This window comes from Carettochelys insculpta, chromosome 3 (assembly GCF_033958435.1).
Source record: "Carettochelys insculpta isolate YL-2023 chromosome 3, ASM3395843v1, whole genome shotgun sequence".
Taxonomy (NCBI): domain Eukaryota; kingdom Metazoa; phylum Chordata; order Testudines; family Carettochelyidae; genus Carettochelys; species Carettochelys insculpta.
The window spans coordinates 21,667,534-21,688,642 of NC_134139.1; the positions used below are offsets into that span (position 1 = coordinate 21,667,534).

Consider the following 21,109-nt stretch of genomic DNA (forward strand, 5'->3'; position numbering starts at 1 on the left):
TTTATTGCTATCCCAAAAATGCCCCACTTCTCACTGACTGTAGTAGTGAATCACGAAGTTAAATGGTTCTAGCCAGCGTGCTTTGCAGAACAGCTCGCTGTTCAAGGAAGCCGTGAAGGGCCCTCGGGTGAGAGAGTAGAGGGGAGCCCCCAGCACTAGCACCACAGACCCCGGCCCTCAGATGGTGCGGGGGGGGTTGTTGCAGAGAAGCCCCACCCCCATGCCCTGGCATTCGGCAGGCGGCGGCTTGAAGGAAGCTCCTGCTACCCAGGCACTCTGAGGCAGGAGTTGCCGGGAAGCCCCACCCCTGTGCCCTAGCTTCGAGGGGGGAGGAGCAGACGGAGCCAGAAGTAACTGACGCCATTTTACGTTTCCGGATCAGGCCGCGACTTCCGCCCCGCCCCCCCCCGCTGCTGGGTTGGGACTGGGACGGGCAGAGGCCCGGCTCCGGAGGGTGGGGCCAGGGCGGAGGGACTCGGCCGTCTCCGTCCCCTGCCTAGTCGGAAAGAGCCGAGCTGCGCCCGAGCGCCCTGCCCCCCTCCTCCTTCCCCCACAGCAAAATGGCGGCGCGTGGAGTCCCTGGAAGCCAGTGAGTGACTCGGCTTCTCCCCGCCGCTGCCGCCGCCGCCGGCTCATTTGCATTGATCGGCCGCCCCCTCCCCCCTCCCGATACCACACCGGCCCCTGCCCGGCCCCCCATCAATCATCAATCAGCACCGAGTGGATCAATCAATGGTCGGGAGGAGGCGGCGGCGGCGGCTGCTGCTGTTAATGAACAATGTGTGAGAGCTGCGCCGAGCTGCTGGAGGTGTTAAATGAGAGTAAGTGCGGCCACCCTCTTGCCCGGCCGGGACCCCCCCACTATCACCCAGCGCGGCCGGGCGTATAACGGCCCGCCCGGGCCTCCCGCTTAGGGCGTGGGGTGAGGCGGCCCCTCCGCGGGGGGTCGGGTTAACCCGGCCCACTGGGCCCCGGGCGGGGTTATCCTTCTGCCCGGCTGGGCCCCCTCAGTGCGGCGGGTCCTGCCCTTCACAGGGGCCCCTCAGGTGGCGCTCAAGCCGCTAGCGCGGCCCTGGCCGCCGCAGCAGGGCCTAGCAGTGCCGGCGACGAGCCGCTCCCGTGGCTGCGAAGCGGGACCGGGCCTGGCCAGGTTCCCCGTGAACAGGGGTGCTGGAGGCCGCAGGCTGTGCTGCAGTCTCGCGTCCCTATCTGAGATGCGGTGGCTGAGGCTGAGGCCGGGGCCCGGCTCTTGGCTCTGAGGCACTTTCTTGCGCCGGGGAGCTCCTGGCGGTTCTTGTGCTGAGACTTGATTCCTGCCTCCTGAAGTTTCCGCATTACAAGGGTGTCGTCTTCGGCGGGGGACTCGGGGCCCCGCACGCGTGCAGCACCCGGGGTAGCCCCCGCCTCGTCCGATCCGGCAGAAAGCATCTTTCCTCTCCTGTGCTGCAGGCCGTGGGCATCTCCTGAAGCCGGTCACAGGCTCTCGGGGGCAGGCCCTATATCTCTTCCCTGCTTTGTAATATTGTGCATGTCGGCAGTGCTCACTAAATAAACCAGCTTAACCAAATAACGGAGGGGGGCGATTGCGGGGCCTTTAATAAACACAAGGATGCAAATCCTTGACTGAAAGCAAATATGAAAAGGTTGAAATATAATAAACACTATTTAGGTATTAACATAGATAAAGATTGAGGCATATCTTACCAAGATGAAGTGAATTGTAGAGCATTATATAAGTACTAATTTTGGACTCATTCCCATTTTATGCTTCTGAGAGGCCTTATTACAGGGGTGTTCAGTTTTAAAACACATTGATATGTATCTCTACATTAATGTGTGTTTCAGAGCCTGCTTTTTTTTTCTTGCTGTAAATGCTTTCTATTTAACTGTGACCAGCGTCATTTATTTGAGAGTTTATCTATAAATCCAAGTGCCAGTAGGCCTATGGGACCAGAGGCCGGATAAGTGAGACTCAAAGGTTAATCTCAACCAGGTGTTGATCTTCCTAGCTGGTTTGTTCATGTTTGTAATGGTAACACCTTGTTTGGAGTAGTGCTTGTTTATATGGGTAACTTATGTTAATCATATATTATCCTGAGACACAAAGAGGATGAGGTAATATCTTTTATTGGACTGACTTCAGCTCTATTAAAGCTTGAAAGCTTTTTTTTTTTTTCTCACCACCAGAAGTTGGTCCAATAAAAGATACTACTTCATCTCCCTTATCTCTCTAATATCCTGGGACCAACAGGGCTACAATTCCACATACATATATCATCCACCCTCCTCAGGTACAAAATTTGAATGTTTAATATTTTAGGCTGGGGAATAACAGTAAATCTGAATGTGTGAAGCCAAATGTTGATTTCTATAATTTTAGTTTGGAAACCATTTTAAAATGGGGGTTTAAGTAGTTGGATTGTTAGATAAAGAAAATTGATTGTATGCTGTTTCTTTCCAACAGTGCTTCAATATAGGGGATCAGAGAGAGAGAGATGTGTTAGTCTGCGTCTTTGAGAACAACAAGCAGTCCATGGCACCTTACAGACTAACAGATATTTGGAGCATAAGCATTCATGGGCAAAGACCCGCTTCATCATGCGATGCATTTGATGAAGTTGGTCTTTACCCACGAAAGCTTATGCTCCAAAATATCTGTTAGTCTATAAGGTGCCACAGGACTTCTTGTTGTTCTTGTAAATAGGGTAGTAGGTGCTTGTGTATTAATCTGGTTTTGCTCTTCTTAAATTTGAAAAGGGAACAGGACTTTGGTATTTAGATTCCCGAGGGAAAATTATACTTTGTTTTGCATTTAACTTCCATAAACTCTGTTCAGGCAGAGTAAAAAGCCTGTCTTAAACCCACAAACAAGGACATTTAGATGAGGCTAAACATATATTTTTTGTGTTTTAGTTGTTAAAATACAGGTGGTGTAATATGTAAGCTACCTTGAAAACCTAAATAGAAGTGAATTAAACAGTCCAAGCTTAATTTTTCATCTCTATTTGTATAGCTTTGTTAGAGCCCTTGCATTATTTGAATATATTTTAGTGTAAATGCACTAAAAATCATTGCAAGCCTAATTTTTAAAAATATATTTCAGGAAAAATGAAAATCTTAGTAAAGAATGAGATCATGGGCAAAGTGTATGAACCAGAGACTGCTGGCAATTGTCTTTCCTGCTTGCTGAGCATTTGAGATTGCCTCTTAACGGTACTAAAACTCTTGAAGTAGTATCTTGATAGAGATCCAGAAACATAAAATGCCTGGTCTTGCTTTATCATTAGGGGGAAGTTATTGATGCTCTTTTGAGAACACAGGGTGTACTTTATTTTGTTCATAGGCCCTTGATTGCTTTGGGGAGGGCCAGTTTTAAGCTCTGATATTTCACATACTTAAATGCAAGCATAACATTAGTTAGTCCTATTTGACTTTAGTGCAACTAAACATGTACATAAATGTTTGCATGATTGGAACCCCAATCCAGTAATGACCTCTGTAAATAGTCAGTGTAAATATTTTTAAAAATACAAAGCTTAAATACTACATTTAAGCATGCCAAACTCAGCTGTATAGGAGACATTTAATGAACAGAATAGGCAATATTGTATTTCGTGTAGTAAGATCTTTGTTTTGCAGCAAATTTTAAGCTGCTGTGAAACTACTACCTAAGGAATAACCTGGAAATAGGGTAACTCCTGGAAAGCGATTGGCTCAGAGAAAGTAATGACTTAAAGTTGTGCCTTGAGCTGCTAACCTGTCAGTCACAAATTCCCCAATTACACCTCAATACCCTAAGCAGGTTTTGTCATGGTGGGACAAACCTGTTGAGAGAGTGGAGGAAACTGTCTAAAAGTTGTTTAATTTTTCTGTAATTTGCCCTGTTCATATAGTATTAACACTTTTTGTAGAATTAATGCCTGTATGTTGGTCAATTAGATTTTGGAAGGTTATTGCAGCAACACATAATGCTTTGTGCAACATTAAACAAGGGTGGAAACGAAGATGTAAGCAGCTGCATTTTAATATATTGGTAATTAAGTTTTTGTAACAAGATAGCATCTAATAAGATGCTTTATTATGGTTGTACATGCTTCTTTTTAGTGTGTTTACACTCTACAGAGAAATATCAAGTTGTTATACTTGGGAGATTCAAAAGTCACATGAATGCAGTGCATTGCTATTCTTTGTGTGGTCCTGTAGCCTGACGTGACCCCTACACTGACATGCTTGCACAGAGCTTTGGATGGGATTTCATGGCAGTTTAATAAGCATTGTATTGTTTTATTTCTTCAGGAATAGGTGTATATGGCAGTACTCGGAGGACCGGTAAGGATGGAACTGTGTTTTGCTAGGTATCGTACGAACATTTTGAAGTAAATGGTCCCTGCCTCAAAGAGCTTATGAGCCAAGAAACATGTATGTACTGTTCTTGGTATACATTTATAGCATGTGATGTGATAAACTCTTATAGTTGTTATGTTTTATGCTATGACTGTGTACCAACTCTCTGTAACAGACAGACGTGCATTCTCCTAAGGTCATGTGGGGGCCAGTCTAAAACGATGATGTTCCAAGAGTTAAAAATGGAATATATTTGTAAGTCATGGATCTTTAAAGAATCAAACTTCTGAATAATAATTGGGCATACAAAGTGTAGTGACTTCATTGGCCCTCTTTATTTAGCAAGTGCTACAAAAGTCTGTTCTTGGTTTCTCCTGCCACTGGTTGGGGTGCACTTCATCTCTTTTTTTCTTTCACAGCTGAGTCCATTACGCTGGGAAATTGCCTCTTGCCTTCATCTGGCCACCTCCTCTGGAATCTCTGCTTCTTTCTCTCCCCTGTTCTTTAGGTGCTATCTTTTGATCAGTTCCAAAATTCTTTTACCCCCTCTTTTATTAAACCTGGTTAAAACTAATTGATGTGGCTGGGGCTCATGGATAGACTTAACAGCAATTGTAATCAATTTGTATCCCTTGCATAGATGTGGGGGAACCTTGTGCTCCCTTTGTAATCATGTAAAAAACAGGAGGGCATATAATATTTATAGACAGCTTCAGGTCCTTCACAATTATCAGATGGCTTTCAAGGCTTGTTATAAAATAAACATGTCCATATTTAAATTAGAAGGCTATAAAACACTTGAAACTAACTTTTGGGGGTGTGTTAGTACAGGTTGGACCTCCCAGGTCTGGCACCCTCAGGACCTGACCAGTCTCAAAGAAGGGTGTTTACTGGACCAGAAGAGGTCAATTTTGACCCCACCCTGCACAGCTCTGCTCTCTGTACCAGTTGTTGGCCTCCCTCCTCTCCCTGCTGGCTCCTGGATCCATCTCTGCTTCCTTCTTGGAGTGGGGGGGTTTTGGACCACTGCCACTGTCCTTGCTTGGGCTGTCCACCCTGGCTGGGTTTCCATCCGCAATATCTGGCCAGGCTGCTGGTTCTGCTGCTGTTGCTGGGCTCCTGGCAATTTGTCCTTCCGCCACCTAAGTCCTGGTTGCTGGGGCACTGTGATCCAGGAATATCTATGGTACTGCTTGCCTCATGGATGTTGCTGGACTGTAGAGTCCCCATTTTTAGAGGTTCAACTTATATTTATAATTTAGGTACTGAAGACAGATCTTTTGGCCTTCTAGTGGATACTCTTGGAGGGATATAATAGATAGCCAGTAACACATGAGAATTAGACCTACCTGGCGGATGAGGAGGTTCTAGTTAGTCTCTGTGCAATGAAACCTTCTTTTAGTGAATGGTCAACACTCTGAAACTGTGCTTAAATTGAAATAGAACACATTTCCCGTGTATTGTAATGTTTAATCTTCTGTTCTGGGAAAAATATCATTAAAAAGGATTTTATCCTACTTAACTGGTTTCTGGATTGTGTATTACTAGCAGCTATTTTAATCTTGGCCTCTTTCCTCACTCACATTTCATTTTGTAAATCCAGTGACTTGTTTGTGGATAATGAATGTTTCCTTTCAAACCAGTCATATTAAAAAAAATCAGAATACTAAAAATATAAAGTACTAGCTTAGCAACTATTGTAGACAAAATCTTGCTACATCTCTCCTAGTCATTGATTGGCTATCATAAAAATTTTAAGTGGATGATCTTATTAGCCTAGAGGGGCAGCCTTAGTTTTGAGAGGCTTATGAAACTGCATTTTGTCAGGTCTGTTGCTGTCAAATTGAATTACAGGTTGAAACTCTAGTCTGGCAAACATCTGTGATCCGGCATGATTTTAGTTAGTCGGATATTCACTTATCATGGGAATGGCCAGGTTTCCTATGGTCCCGTAAAATTTGTTTACAGCCCCCAGTCCTGTCTCTCATTTGTGCTTTTATTTAGGTTTAATTTACTTCAGGTGTGTTCCAAGAGCTTAGTAAGCAATGGAAATGTTGGTAGTGCTGCAAGACAATAATGACCTCCCCTTGGTTTCGCACCAGTCATGTCCCAAGAGTACCAGCCTAGAGAGGTTCAACTTTTATTTCCTGTGAACCATTATCACATCTCTATGCCCAGAACCTTTCATAAGATTGTGTGGTGGTTTTATTGAGAGACTCACTTTTATATGAAAAGTGTGTTAGTGCAACTATGGAGAGAAATGGAACCCTGCTGCTTTCTTTAGAAAGGCTAACAATCAATTTACTTTGTAATAGGTGAGGTTAACCAGTAGAGAAAGAGAAAGGAAAAATAAAATAGAGAGCTCTCCTCCCTTAATAAAACTCAAATAATAAATGAAAACCATAACTTTAAAAAGCAAAACCAAAGGTGAGTAAAAGATGTCCAAGTAACTTTTATGTTAGTGTTTGTAATTGTAAAGCATTTTGAAAATGAAAAGCACTCCATAATTGGTAGGAATTCTAGTACTGTAGACCCTTGAGTTATACGAGGGATGCGCTCCTGTGCACCCTCGCATAACTCAAATTTCATGAAAGTTGGGAGGAGTTGCCATCTGTTTCCCAGCTTCCCTGGGGCTGCACAAGCTGTAAAATTGACCAATACACCAGTGGCTTATGGTTACTCTAGGAGCCAGTCATGGCTTCTCCCTGGCTTCTCTCAGTTGAGGGAAGCTGGGCAGCCAGACAGCTGTGGCAGAGCGGCTTCTCCCAGCTGGGGTAGCCGGGGGCTGGAGTGGTAAGGTGGCAGAGGAGCTATGTTTCCACCTGTTCCCATTCTCTTGGAATCCCAGGATTTCAACTTGCGCTTAACTTGCATTTCTCATTACACAAACCAGTCTATTAGTAATGTTGAAGATTAGCTCCATAAATGTGCAGTTTTACTGTGTTATAAACCAAATGCAAACAGTTACTGCTGCCATTCTCTTGTGTATAATGCATATTATGATTTAATTGTGCAATACTGCGTAAATATTTCTATTAGTGAAAATGGTATTGGGGAAATCCCATTATAACAGTGACTCAAACTTCTTCGTATTGTCAGTCTTTTTAAGTAAAAGTATTTTGATGGGCCACCTTCTTTCCCTACATTTGATCATGATTCTATACAGTCTTTACAGTTACTGTCCCTCTTGGTTACACAACTGAACTGTTGAAATAGAATTAAGGAGAAAAAATAAAATTGCTTTAATATGGTGATGGATATCCTGTTTGTATCTTCTGCTACTATTTAGCTTGCCAACAAATAATGTCATAAATAGGGAAGTTCCCATTTGAGATGTTTTCTTCTAACTTTTTGTGGGGTATTTAATTTTCCCTCTATAATAAGAAGTGGGTTTTGTGTCTTGAAACTTGTGCATGTTCCAAGCAGACCCTGAGGTATGTGCCAGGTATGTTGTGCTTTCATAAAAGTTCGTAACTGTGCATCTTGTTGCAATGCTGAATTTTTTTGTAAGAACTCTGCTGCTTCAGCATTTTCTTCATATCATGAGTTGTCTGATTTAAAGCAAAATGATTTAAATCAACAAGCTGGCACAACCTTAAAATTATTTTAGTTGTAGTTTGCACTGGTACCCTTTAATTATTTTCCTAAATTAAGTGTTATGCATATTAGCTGATAATTATTAAAACATTATGTACCACTAAGTGTAGCCTTGCAGTATTTGGTACTAATTTTTGTGAGCTAGGAGGCTACAATATATCTGTGTATATTTATTTAAACATCTATGTAGCTTAGCTTGCATTATTCAGATTCCTAATTTTTACATCTTTTGTTATGTTAAAAGATGGTGAATGATGCAGCTCTTATTTACTAAGGAATGATTTATTTATTGTTTACTTGAGATTTGTGTCAACCTCCTTGGACTGAAATTATATAAACTATTGTGCATTTAAAACTAATTTGTTAAACAAAAATAGCATTATCTGTTGATTAATTGCATTTTTGTTTATGGTCACCATGAACTTCAAGATTTTAAAAGTATAGAACTTATCTTCTCAGAACCAGTTTCATTCATAAGAGAAAAACAAGCTAGCTGCTTTTTCTTTTCCCATTTGGGCTCTTTTCTTTGATTGAACTAGTCATTGAATTGAATTAGTTGAATAAATGGAAAAGAAAATAGTTTCTCTCCACCTGCAGAAGAGGCTGCTGTAAAAAGCTGGTTTAGAACTACAACATTGGCTCCAGGTCCTTATCCAGGTATGTCCACCAGTTCACTGGTCAAATTTTCTTTAAAATTTGGTAGTAAACATATACTGCTTAATATTTTTTGTATTTAAGGATTACAGCAAGTTATGCCTTAATATAGGTTGTCACTTGCAAGTTTTAATTTACAATGTTTAGTTTTAAAAAATTAACCTCTATTTAAGAATGATCTGACCCAACATAACAAATGGGCCATCACTTTCAGTAGTCTGTCTCTGATATTGGCCAGTGCCTGGTATTTCAGAGTTAATGAATGGAACTGGGCAAGCAGCAAGTGATCTAAGTCCTGTCATCCAGTCCCAGCTTCTGGCAGTTGGAGGTGTAAGGGTTGAATTCCAAACCATCTTAGCTGATGGATTTGTCTTCCAATGACCTAGGATTCTAAAAAGAATTAGATAACTTTTAGCCTTCACAGTATCCCTGGCTGACTGTACATTGTGTGAAGAAGTACTTCCTTTTTTAAAAAAAGAAAAAAAAAACCCACAGAACCTTATTTCTTGCTTTATGTGAAAGGGTACTACTGTCAACATGCTTCTATAGTCATGTTCTCCACAACATTAATGATTTTGTAGACCACTAATACAGGGGCTCTCAATCTTTATAGACTACTGTTTCCCTTTCAGGATTCTGGTTTGTCTTGCATGCACCAACTTCTATCTCATTTTAAGCTGAATGTCTCTCCTTGTTTGAAAACTGTTCCATGTACCTAATTACTGTTGCACTCTGTACTTATCCAGTTGCTAATATGTGTGTTTTGAGATCATAGACTCACAGAGCTGGAAGGGACCTCAAGATCGAGTCCAGCCCCCGGCCCCAAGCAGGATCAACCCCAACTAAGTCATCCCAGATATGACTATTTGAAGCCGGGACTTAAATATCTCTAGGGATGGAGATTCCATGACCTTTCTAGGCAATGCATTCCAGTGCTTCACCACCTTCCTGGTGAAGTAGTATTTTCTAATATCCGACCTACTCCTCTCCTTCTGTAGCTTCACACCATTACTCCTTGTTCTGCTGCCTGTCACCACTGAAAACAGTTGCTCCATCCTTTTTAGAGCATCCCTTTCGGGAAGTTGAAGGCTTCTATTAAATCACCCCTCAGTCTTCTCTTCTGCAAACTAAATAAGCCCAGATCCCTTCAGCCTCTCCTCAGAGGTCATGTGGTCCAGCCTCTTAATCATTTTAGTTGCCCTCTGCTGAACCTGCTCCAGCACATCCACATCCACATCCTTTCTATACTGCCAACCAGAACTGCATGCAGTATTCAAGGTGTGAATAGTACTATGGATTTATATAAACTCAGGATTGTGAGTTCAATCCTTGAAGGGGCCATTTGGGGCAAATAGATTTAAAAAAAAATTAAAATAAAAAAATCTGTCAGCCTACATCTACACTAGCCCAGATCTTCGAAATAGCCATGCAAATGGCCATTTCAAAGATTACTAATGAGGCACTGAAATACATATTCAGTGCCTCATCAGCATGCTGGTGGCTGAGGCTCTTAGAAATTGCTGCGTGTCTCATCCAGATGGGGGTCCTTTTCGAAAGGACCCTGGGAATGTCAAAATCCACTTATTCCTATCAGCAGATAGGAATAAGTTGATTTTGAAGTTCTTGTGGTCCTTTTGAAAAGGACCCCCGTCTGGATGAGCCACGCAGCAATTTCTAAGAGCCTCAGCCAGCAGCATGCTGATGAGGCACTGAATATGTAGTTTAGGGCCTCATTAGTAATCTTCGAAATGGCAATTTGCATAGCAATTTTGAAGATTTGTGCTAGTGTAGATATGGCTTCAGAGATGGTGCTTGGTCCTGCCAAGAGGGCAGAGGACTAAACTCAATGACATCCCAAGGTCCTTTCCCATTCTATGAGATGTGTATCTCCCTATGTTAGGAGTGAGGGGTAGCTTGCTGGTTTTAGCATTGGCCTGCTAAATGTAGGGTTGTGAGTTCAATTCCTGAGGGGGGCCAATTGGGGGTAAATAGATTAAAAAAAAGGAGATGGTGCTTGGTCCTGCCAAGAAGTGCCAGGGGACTGGATTCAATGACCTCCTGAGGTCCCTTTCAGCTCTGAGATGTTTATCTCCACATATTTTTTTCTTATATGGTAGCATTAGATTATATAGTAGTATCATATTTTCCATTTTACTTTGTCCTTTTTTTGATGCTTCCAAAAATTCTTTGTAATTTTTTTTGACTGGTGCTGCATATTGACTGGATAATTTAACAGTAGTGTCCACAAATCCAAGATTTCTCTTAAGTGGAAGCAGATAAATTTGGACTCTATCTTTTGATTTGTGTAGTTGGGATGGTGTTTTCCAAAGTACATTGCTTTGGATTTATCAATATTGAATTTTGTCTGCCATTTTGTTGCGTGGCCAGCCAGTTCAGTGAGATCACTTATAATTGTAACTTATTTGACAGCGTCAGACTTAACTATCTTAAGCAGTTTTGTATAATTTGCAAATTTTGCCACCTCACTGTTTACCCTCGTTTTTCCAGATCATTATTAAATATGGCGAACAGCATTTGTTCTACTACAGATCTTTGAGTGATACTTGTATTTAGCAACGGAGGGTCCTGTGGCACCTTATAGACTAACAGAAAAGTTTAGAGCATGAGCTTTCGTGAGTTAACTCACTTCTTCAGATGCTGGTCCTGGAAATCTGCAAGGCCAGGTATAAATAGGCCAGAGCAAGGCTGGGGATAACGAGGTTAGCTCAGTCAGGCAGGCTGAGTTGTATTGTCATCAGTAGATCTGGAGGTGTGAACTCCAAGAGAGGGGAAGCTGCTTTTGTATTTAGCCAGCCATTCACAGTCTTTGTTTAATCCTGAGCTGAGGGTATTGAATTTGCAGATGAATTGTAGCTCAGCAATTTCTCTTTGGAGTCTGTTCTTGAAATTTCTTTGCTGCAGGATAGCTACTTTTAAATCTGCTACTGTGTGTCCTGGGAGATTGAAGTGCTCTCCTATGGGTTTTTGTATATTGCCATTTCTGATGTCTGATTTGTGCGCATTTATTCTTTTACGTAGGGACTGTCCAGTTTGTCCGATGTATATGGCAGAGGGGCATTGCTGGCACATGATGGCATAAATTACATTGGTAGATGTGCAGCTGAATGAGCCCACAATGGTGTGGCTGATCCGGTTAGGTCCTGTAATGATGTTGCTGGTGTGTATATGTGGGCAGAGCCATGCAACAAACCTCGTTGCCAGATGGGTCCCTGAGATAGAGTGACTGTGGTGCGGTGTATAGTTGCTTGTTAGGATTTGTTTTAGGTTGGCAGGTTGTCTGTGAGCAATGATAGGTCTGCCTCCCAAGGCCTGTGAAAGTGGGGGATCATTGTCCAGGATGGGTTGCAGATCCCTGATGATGCGCTGTAGAGGTTTTAGCTGAGGACTGTAGGTGATGGCTAGTGGTGTTCTGTTGGTTTCTCTCTTGGGCTTGTCCTGTAGTAGGAGGCTTCGTGGCACACGTCTGGCTCTGTTGATTTTGTTTTCTCACTTCCTCACTGTTGATTTGTTTTCTCACTTCCTACCTTCAAATCAGCGGCACAGCTATGGGTACCCGCATGGCCCCTCAATATGCCAATATTTTCATGGCTGACCTAGAACAACGCTTCCTCAACTCTCGTCCACTAACACCCCGGCTCTATTTACGCTACATTGACGACATCTTCATCATCTGGACCCATGGGAAGGAGACTCTGGAGGAATTCCACCGGGACTTCAACAACTTCCACCCCAACATCAAGCTCAGCCTGGACCAATCTACACAGGAGATCCACTTCCTTGACACTACCGTGCTTATACACAATGGACACATCAGTACCACCCTGTACTGTAAACCCACTGACCGCTACTCCTACCTCCATGCCTTCCAGCTTCCATCCCAGACACACCACACGATCCATCGTTTACAGCCAAGCACTTAGATATAACCGCATTTGTTCCAACCCCTCCGACAGAGACACAAACACCTACAGGATCTGCACCAAGCATTCCTGAGACTGCAATACCCACCTGAGGAAGTGAGAAAACAAATCAACAGAGCCAGACGTGTGCCACGAAGCCTCCTACTACAGGACAAGCCCAAGAGAGAAACCAACAGAACACCACTAGCCATCACCTACAGTCCTCAGCTAAAACCTCTACAGCGCATCATCAGGGATCTGCAACCCATCCTGGACAATGATCCCCCACTTTCACAGGCCTTGGGAGGCAGACCTATCATTGCTCACAGACAACCTGCCAACCTAAAACAAATCCTAACAAGCAACTATACACCGCACCACAGTCACTCTATCTCAGGGACCCATCTGGCAACGAGGTTTGTTGCATGGCTCTGCCCACATATACACACCAGCAACATCATTACAGGACCTAACCGGATCAGCCACACCATTGTGGGCTCATTCAGCTGCACATCTACCAATGTAATTTATGCCATCATGTGCCAGCAATGCCCCTCTGCCATATACATCGGACAAACTGGACAGTCCCTACGTAAAAGAATAAATGCGCACAAATCAGACATCAGAAATGGCAATATACAAAAACCCATAGGAGAGCACTTCAATCTCCCAGGACACACAGTAGCAGATTTAAAAGTAGCTATCCTGCAGCAAAGAAATTTCAAGAACAGACTCCAAAGAGAAATTGCTGAGCTACAATTCATCTGCAAATTCAATACCCTCAGCTCAGGATTAAACAAAGACTGTGAATGGCTGGCTAAATACAAAAGCAGCTTCCCCTCTCTTGGAGTTCACACCTCCAGATCTACTGATGACAATACAACTCAGCCTGCCTGACTGAGCTAACCTCGTTATCCCCAGCCTTGCTCTGGCCTATTTATACCTGGCCTTGCAGATTTCCAGGACCAGCATCTGAAGAAGTGAGTTAACTCACGAAAGCTCATGCTCTAAACTTTTCTGTTAGTCTATAAGGTGCCACAGGACCCTTCGTTGCTCTACAGATCCAGACTAACACGGCTACCCCTCTGATACTTGTATTTAGCTCTCTCCTGCATGAAAACTGACTATTTCTATGCTTTGTTTCCTATTATGTAGTTACTAATCCCTGAGAAGGACTTTCCCATTTATCCCATGATTGGTTAGCTTGCTTAAGAGCTTTTGATGAAGGGCCTTGTCAAAGCCTTTCTGAAAGTCCAAGTATGTGGTACATTAAACTCTTTCATATCTGGCAGCCCCAGGGCTGGGAAATTGTTGATTTTCAAATATTCTGGGTAATAGAGAGGTATACCTAGCAATGCATAACACTAAAGAAAAACAAGATGAGGTATTAAGAAACAAACAAAAACGTATGCAGACTACTTTGTCAACAGGAGTATTGTACACTGTAAGCTTATGCTATATTTGCTGTATTTACTTTCACTGTACTGTTTACAGAAAATGTAACTAAAATTTAGTTATGGTTAAAATGCTGGGTATTTGAGAGTTCTGGATAATATAATGCCGGATGTGAAAGAATTTACTGTATTGACTGTATGACACTCATCCATATGCTTGTGACCACCCCTCCGTTAATTCTAATAGATGATCAAGCATGATTTCCATTTACAAAAGATGTCATGTTCATCTATGTGTCTGAAATGTTCGTAACACTGAAAATATGTAGTTCTTTCAAAACTTAAAACTGAATACAGTATTGACTTAATACAGCTTTGGAACTTTACTGTGCAGGAGAAAAAGGCTGCTTTAGCTGTCTTAATTTAAATGAAACAAGTACAGAAACAGTTTTCTTACCTTGTCAAATCTAGTTTTTAAACTGTCCCTTTATTCTTCTAGTAATTTATATTTAATAAGTACAGTACTGTGTGTGCTTTTTTCCTTTTCCCTCTGCTTCTGCCTGATTGTTTACTGGTTCTAAATGAGGTGTGTGGTTGACTGGTCTGTTTGTAACTTAGACGTTCTACTGTACTGAAATTAGGTTTACTGACCTGTATATTGCAGTATTGCCTCTGTGAGTCTTGTTTAAAAATTGGCGTTACATTAGATGTCCTCAAGTCAGCTGGTACAGAGGCTGATTTGGCAGTAGGTTATATGCCGCAGTTAGAAATTCTTCAATTTATTATTTAAGTTCCTTGAGAACTTGTGGGTGAATACTACTTGGTGTTTGTGACTTATTTAATTTAAAAACAGTTTTAATTGAGTTGTATCAACCCTAGGGATATGCTGTCTTTATAAGATAATCATTGGGTCAGCACTTTTGCATGTGAATGGGCAAAGTGGGAGTGCATTGGAGAGGAGCCACTCCTTTACCCAGTCCTGCCTGGGACCCTGGATTTTTGCATTCAGATTTTGTGGCACCAATTGTATGGTTCATTCTTGGAGGAATTTCTGTGGACATTGCCCTTTTTGTATATTTAGGGTTTTTTTTTTTCCCTGCTCATTTTGCTCCGGTGTATAGTTAGGAGTAGTTCTTGTCCTGTGGCCTTCATTTCTCACTGCTTTAACTTGTCCGGGTCACTTTGTGGTTTGGCTGTCTCCATGTGTCCCTAACGCTGACAAGCAGCTCTTCAGACTGCCTGGAAATGTTCTGTTAGGTGGCATGCAGACTATAAGTTGACATTTTGAGGAGCGGGGATGTCTCTGTCTTTTGAATCTCCTTTCTTGTTTCTTAACTACAGGTTGATCCTCTCTAGTCCAGCACCCTCGATATGTGACCGGTGCTGTATGAGAGAATTTGCTGGATCACAAGAGGTTGATATTGTTTAGCACATTACCAGTGCTTCCACTGCTCACAGGACCTTGAGAAGGTATTTAGTTGGTAAATTACAGCAAAATAACAGCACAGAACACTGAGAGCCAGGACTGGTGGCTCTAAACAAGCTTTATGGGACCACAGGAAACTTAGCCACAACCATGATAAGTGGTCATCCAGCTAACTCAAATCATGATGGATTACGGGTGTTGCCGGATGAGAGAGGTTCAACATGTACTTTCTACTCTACATATGTAGTTCACTTCCTTTTTTATTTTTCTCTGATCTGTGGCGTACCTTGTTTATAGCTCTTCTCTTGTCCGCTCTTTCAGAGTTGTATTTTATTTTTCTATGTGTGTTTTTTCTTTGCCTCCCTTTCTCTGTTCTTCCCATTCTTCATTCAACCCTCCTCCTCCCACAAGTTTCCTGGTTTTTTGTTTTTTTTCCTGGCTATGTTGTTTTTAAAATAATGCCACATAAAACTGCACTCTTTCATGGTAACTTTATTGTATCATAAAACTGGAATTGACCTTGAGAGGTCATAGAGTCCAGTCGCCTGCACTCACAGCAGGACCTATAACTATCCCTCACGGATCTTTTTCAGCTAACCCAGACCCTTGAACAGCCCCTCTCAAGGGCTGAACTCTCAACGGGGGGTTTTACAAGGCCATGCACTAACAACTGAGCTATTTACCCACTATTCCAGCTCCATATGTTCTCAGTAGGACAAAGGACACAAGTTGCTTGCTTAACTCTTCCTGGAACCATTGAGGAGTCATGTGGCACCTTAGATAACAGATTTATTACAGCATAAGCTTTTATGAGTAAAACCTACTTAATCAGACAAATTGGAGTTAGAGGCAGTGAGATTTTATATATATATATATATATATATATATATATATATATATATATATATATATATATATATATATATATAATAGATAATATATAGAAACAACAAAAAGAGGTACTTATCAAGTGTAAGACCAGTGTTAATGAGTCTAATCAAGTCAGCGTGGATGTCTCTCATAGCATTTGTTGTGGAGCTCTGACTGTTGAGGGGAAATTCTTTGTAGTGTGTTAACTGGTTCTTATTCACTCCCAAGCTGATCATGTTAAACTTGTAAATAAACTCCAGTTGCAGCTGTTTCCTTTTGTAATGAGGTTTTGAAGTTCTTTTATAGAAGGTTGGTTACTTATAAGTCCATTAGTCTTTGCACTGCACTGCACTACTACTCCTTGGCTGTGTCTGCACTAGCCCCTTTCCTCGGAGGGGCACAGTAATCAGCCTGATCGGAGAATACTAATGAAGTGCTGCGATGAATATGGAGCACCTTATTAGGCTGTTTCTCCCTGTGGAAACTTTGAATTTGCAAACTTCGAAGCTCTGGCATGCTGTGTAGCCATGGCCAAGTCGAAGTAGCTGCGCAACTTGGAAGTGCCCTTATTTCCCAAAGACTTTGCTTATATGTAAACTTTCAGATTGATAAACTAGTGTCCGAAAAATAAACATGATGATAATCTCTTTGGGCTTCTTGTTTGCTGTGCACGTGTAACATTTTTAATAATAAAAAAAAATTCCCACTCAAACTGTGTCATGATAGAGTTCAGAATTAAACGTATGAGTAATTAGAGTACAATATCTTACAATGAAGTTGCAGTTATCTCAATACCAAGTATTATATATGCGGGAAATTCAGAATTAAGATTTAAAGGAAATATTTAATCATGTTTTGTTATAGAAATGCATAGATAAGGCACCCAAACAGCTCTAAATACTACCATGTAGTGATGTGATGGGAGTCGGGGGTCTAGTAATCTATTTTTAAAAATCAACTTATTCTCATTTGGGACCACTAATACTGAAATGCCATAATCATATGGCTGTTGCATTGTGTCACTATAGGGAAGAGCTATGGTTGTTTGGGTGTCTTCACTGAACAGTTCCATACTTTAAAATATCCAGATAACATTGAGTTTGAAATAGTTAAAATATGTTTGCTATATTTTTATATGTATTTGAGTATACTTTGTGTGTAGTCTGTTTCATTTTATATGTCTGTTCAATGGGTTTTGTGTCTTTTGCATGAATTGTTCACATAGTAACACGGAAGAGTGAGGCTTTTTAAATGAACAGGAAAATATGAGTGTAAAAATCGCAAAAATTGTCTATTTTATTTAACATGAAGTTGACAGTGTCTTTTTAGGAGTCAATTTGTCTGCTCCTGTGAGGGCTGATCTAACTGCCAATGGACGCCTCTTAGGCTATGTTTACACTGCAGAGCTATTTTGGGATATGCTCAAAATAGTAACTCCACATCTAGGAAATGCACCCGTATTTCCAAATATTTTTTGAAATACCAGGTGTGCTATTTAGGCTTCCCTCTACTCCTCATTGTGAGAGGAGTAAGGGATGCATCAAAATAGCATTGTATTTAGAAATTAACTCAAAATAAGATATGCAATTTGCAGTATGCAAATTGTATATCTTACTTCGAGTTGGGGCACAGTGTAGACATAGCCTTAAATATTTAAGAATTCCTCCAAACTTTGCCCCTCTTCTCCCCCCACCCCACCCAAAAAAAAGGCCATAATTTATTTCAAATACCATAGTACGAAAAAATAAACGTCACAGAATTTTGTTTTATATTTAGGCCTTTCTTATACACCAGAAAAAGTTCTAACCCAACACAGTGCTTACATTTGTATTTACCTTTGATAACAAAAGAGAGGAAATAAATTCAGGTAGCAGTTCTCAATGCGTGTATGTGTACAAAACATATGCTGCATGGAGGCCTGTCCAGTTCACTGCTTGAACAAGACTATAATTTTACATCCATAACATAATTATATATATGCTCCAAGACCTGTGTTAATGCCTTAATGCTTTTTAATATAGTACACAATTTTCAGTTCTCTGTTGTCAGTCTGGTATCTGAAAAAGAAGACAATTTCTTTTTCAGTTTTCTGCCTCGTAGTAAGTGTTACTCTTTTTGTATCATTAGTCGTTAGCTTCTCTATATCCAAAATTGTTGTCATCACAATTTCACATCTTTCAAATGGAAATGTTTTGTATATTTAACTATTTTGTGATTATCTACATCCTTCTTGATTTTTCCTAATTTTTTGATTTTGAACTCGTGTGGTGAGTGACCTTTAAGTATAAGATATCCTATGTCTAGCATAGTGGTTGTCCTTGGGGTCTAATTACAGTCTGTTCTCGTAGCCCTGATATTCTTGCTAAAAATGTATTTATAATCTGAGCCTCATTTGTTTACGCTTGGAATTATACAGTCTCCTCTTCAATTCGATTTACATTTCTCATTTTTTGCAGTCTCCTAGTACCCTACAGGTATTTACTTGCACCTTTCCTCAATATGGAGACTCATATTGGTTTTTTAGTTCTACAGTTTGTCAGATATTGATGTTATTGTGGAGAGGTCCAGTGATGCCATAGTTAAAGTTGCATTCATTTTTTCACTTAGAGGAGGATAATCATGGCATCTTAAAGAAATGCTAAAGGCATTTCAGTTGTCTTACATCTGTTCAGGCCCCTCTCGCTAACAGTGGTATAATACTAGCTCATTAAATTTTTTAGAAAGTCGAAACACTTTTTTCTAATATTCTGTGAATAGTTACACTTAAAGTAAACTAAGATCAAGCAGTTATTAACAGTAATTGTTTATCTTTATTATCTTTGGGGCCCATTCAGCAGCGCAGGTCATTCTTAAGTAGTGGCACAGTGATAACAGATGGTGGCTTAATCAATCACTGTCTCTCCTCTACACTTAATTTGCATGTTATATTTTTGTTTGAAATTAGTTGGTGGTAGAAGGGAGAACTGTACATCTTAAGAGTCTTCATTCACTACTAGAGGCCCTGTTTCAGCTCCACTTGCAAGCATAAGGTGGGCTGGAAGAAAGGTCTACACAAACCTGTTGTAATACACATCCAAAGAGTATAGGCTGGGCCTTGCACTGGCTGGGGGCAGGGTAGGGATGGCGGGGTCCTCCATGCAGGGCTGGGCTGGGCCCCACACAAACTGGGGAAGGGGCTGGCACGGTTCGGGAAGGGTCCACTGGGGGGCTGGGCCAGGCCCCATGTTGGCCGGGGTAGAGTCTAGGGCCAACATAGTGCCCAGGATGTGGGGGAATATGTCAGAATCCTGTCAGGACAGACAGAGATATATGGACACAGCAAAAATAATATATATCATTGAAAAAGAATACTGGATTGATGCCAAGGCTTTGGTTCTGGCACGCCTGTCCTAATTCTCTGCTTTGTCACAGCTTTGTATTAGTGGGGTCTCTGTATAGGCTGTGAAGTTCAGCTGCTGTACTTGTCTGCTGACAATCTTTAGCCCCCATCACATAGGTGATAGTGACATTCCTGTTACTGGCAAGTGCCACCTCCGTTGCATGTGCTCAGAATGCTGTTTATTTTTGTTTTGCTTTACTCCTGGGGCATGCTATGAGAAGGCAATAGGCATGTCAGGGCTGTAAGCTATGTCTTCACAGCGTTGCAACAAGCATGGGAAAGACAGGCATGCTGATGAATTTTATAAGCCACAGCTTATATTCATGAAACCTGGGATGAAGATTCTTGGCCAAGATTAACAGGCTGCTGACTGAAACAGCCAGAGTGGCTGTCATAATGCAAAAACTGGCTTAGCCCAGTTGTGATAGAGTGTGACTGTGAGGCAGCAGTGCACACAAAGTTGATGGTAGAGTGCACAATTAGAAAATTGGAAGGTGGACACCTTGCTACCCTGGATGATGCAGAAGTTACATGGCTGAACTATCTAGATACTGACTTGTGGTGCATATGAAGGAAGTACCCCTTCCTTTGTTGCAGCTGTGTGCTGACTGAACTATAAATAGCTTGGGACAGAGTTTCTGGGTCTCAGGAGCCCCATTCTAGTGATTCACACGCTTAGGTTTTGCTCAGTGGTTAAAACATTGGCCTCGTAATCCAGGGTCATGAATTCAGTTCTTGAGGGGGCCTTTCAAGGTTCTGAAGTAGGTTAGATTAAAAAAACCTCAAACAGGTCAGGGATGGTAATAGGTCCTGCTGTGAATGCAGAGGACTAGACTTAGTGACCTCTTGAGGTCCCTTCCAGCTCTGAGATATGTATGTATATCTGGCCCCCTGCAGCCTCCAGTCCTGACGCTTTCCCCTTTCTTCCCTCAGCAACATGCAGCGGGTTCTTCAATGACTCTTACCACCTGCCCTTTTCACTTTGAGATCTCACTGCACTGTCTCCTCCATGGGTTCCCCTTGCCCCACAGCCAATTCTTCTGTGGCCTCCAGCAGTTCCTTTTCCTCTCAATCACAGACTAGGAATATAAGGACACCTTACTGTGCTGGTTCTCTAACACCTCTCATCTCTTTTTTTTTTTTTTTTCCTACTCTCTTCCACCACTCAGTTTGTTGGCAGTGCACTCAGTTCTTTCCTGTCCTTCTTTCTCCCCCTTTTCCATTCATTCTCTTCCCATCCTTAGTTTCCTGAGGCAGTAGTACTTCCGAGAAGATCGTTATGCAATGAAAATAAAAATGAAAACTCAAACACAAAAAATTGTCAATTAAGCCTGTCTACATCATCAGTTCCCAACATTTTTGAGACCGGGATCCATTTTGACAATTCAGGAACATTGTGTGACCCAAGGCAATTCAAAACTGAGAGGGGAGAGAGGAGGTTCTCCCCTAGTAAAAATGTACCCTTCCACCACCCAGCTTAAACCCCTCTCAGCCCCAAAATGCCACCTGCCTCCTCATCTTAAAC

At 41.7% G+C, this 21,109-nt stretch overlaps 1 protein-coding gene across 4 annotated transcripts in view; it reads left to right on the plus strand.

Annotated features, from left to right (window-relative positions):
* Window positions 1-526: 526 nt before the first annotated feature.
* Window positions 527-21,109, plus strand: part of USP34 (ubiquitin specific peptidase 34) — a 344,835-nt gene continuing 324,252 nt past the window's right edge. For all 4 annotated transcript variants that reach the window (XM_074989455.1, XM_074989457.1, XM_074989456.1 and 1 more), the window contains exon 1: window positions 527-821. In XM_074989455.1, coding sequence (XP_074845556.1) covers window positions 779-821 — 43 coding nt within the window. In that variant the 5' untranslated portion in view covers window positions 527-778. The remainder of the gene's footprint in view (window positions 822-21,109) is intronic.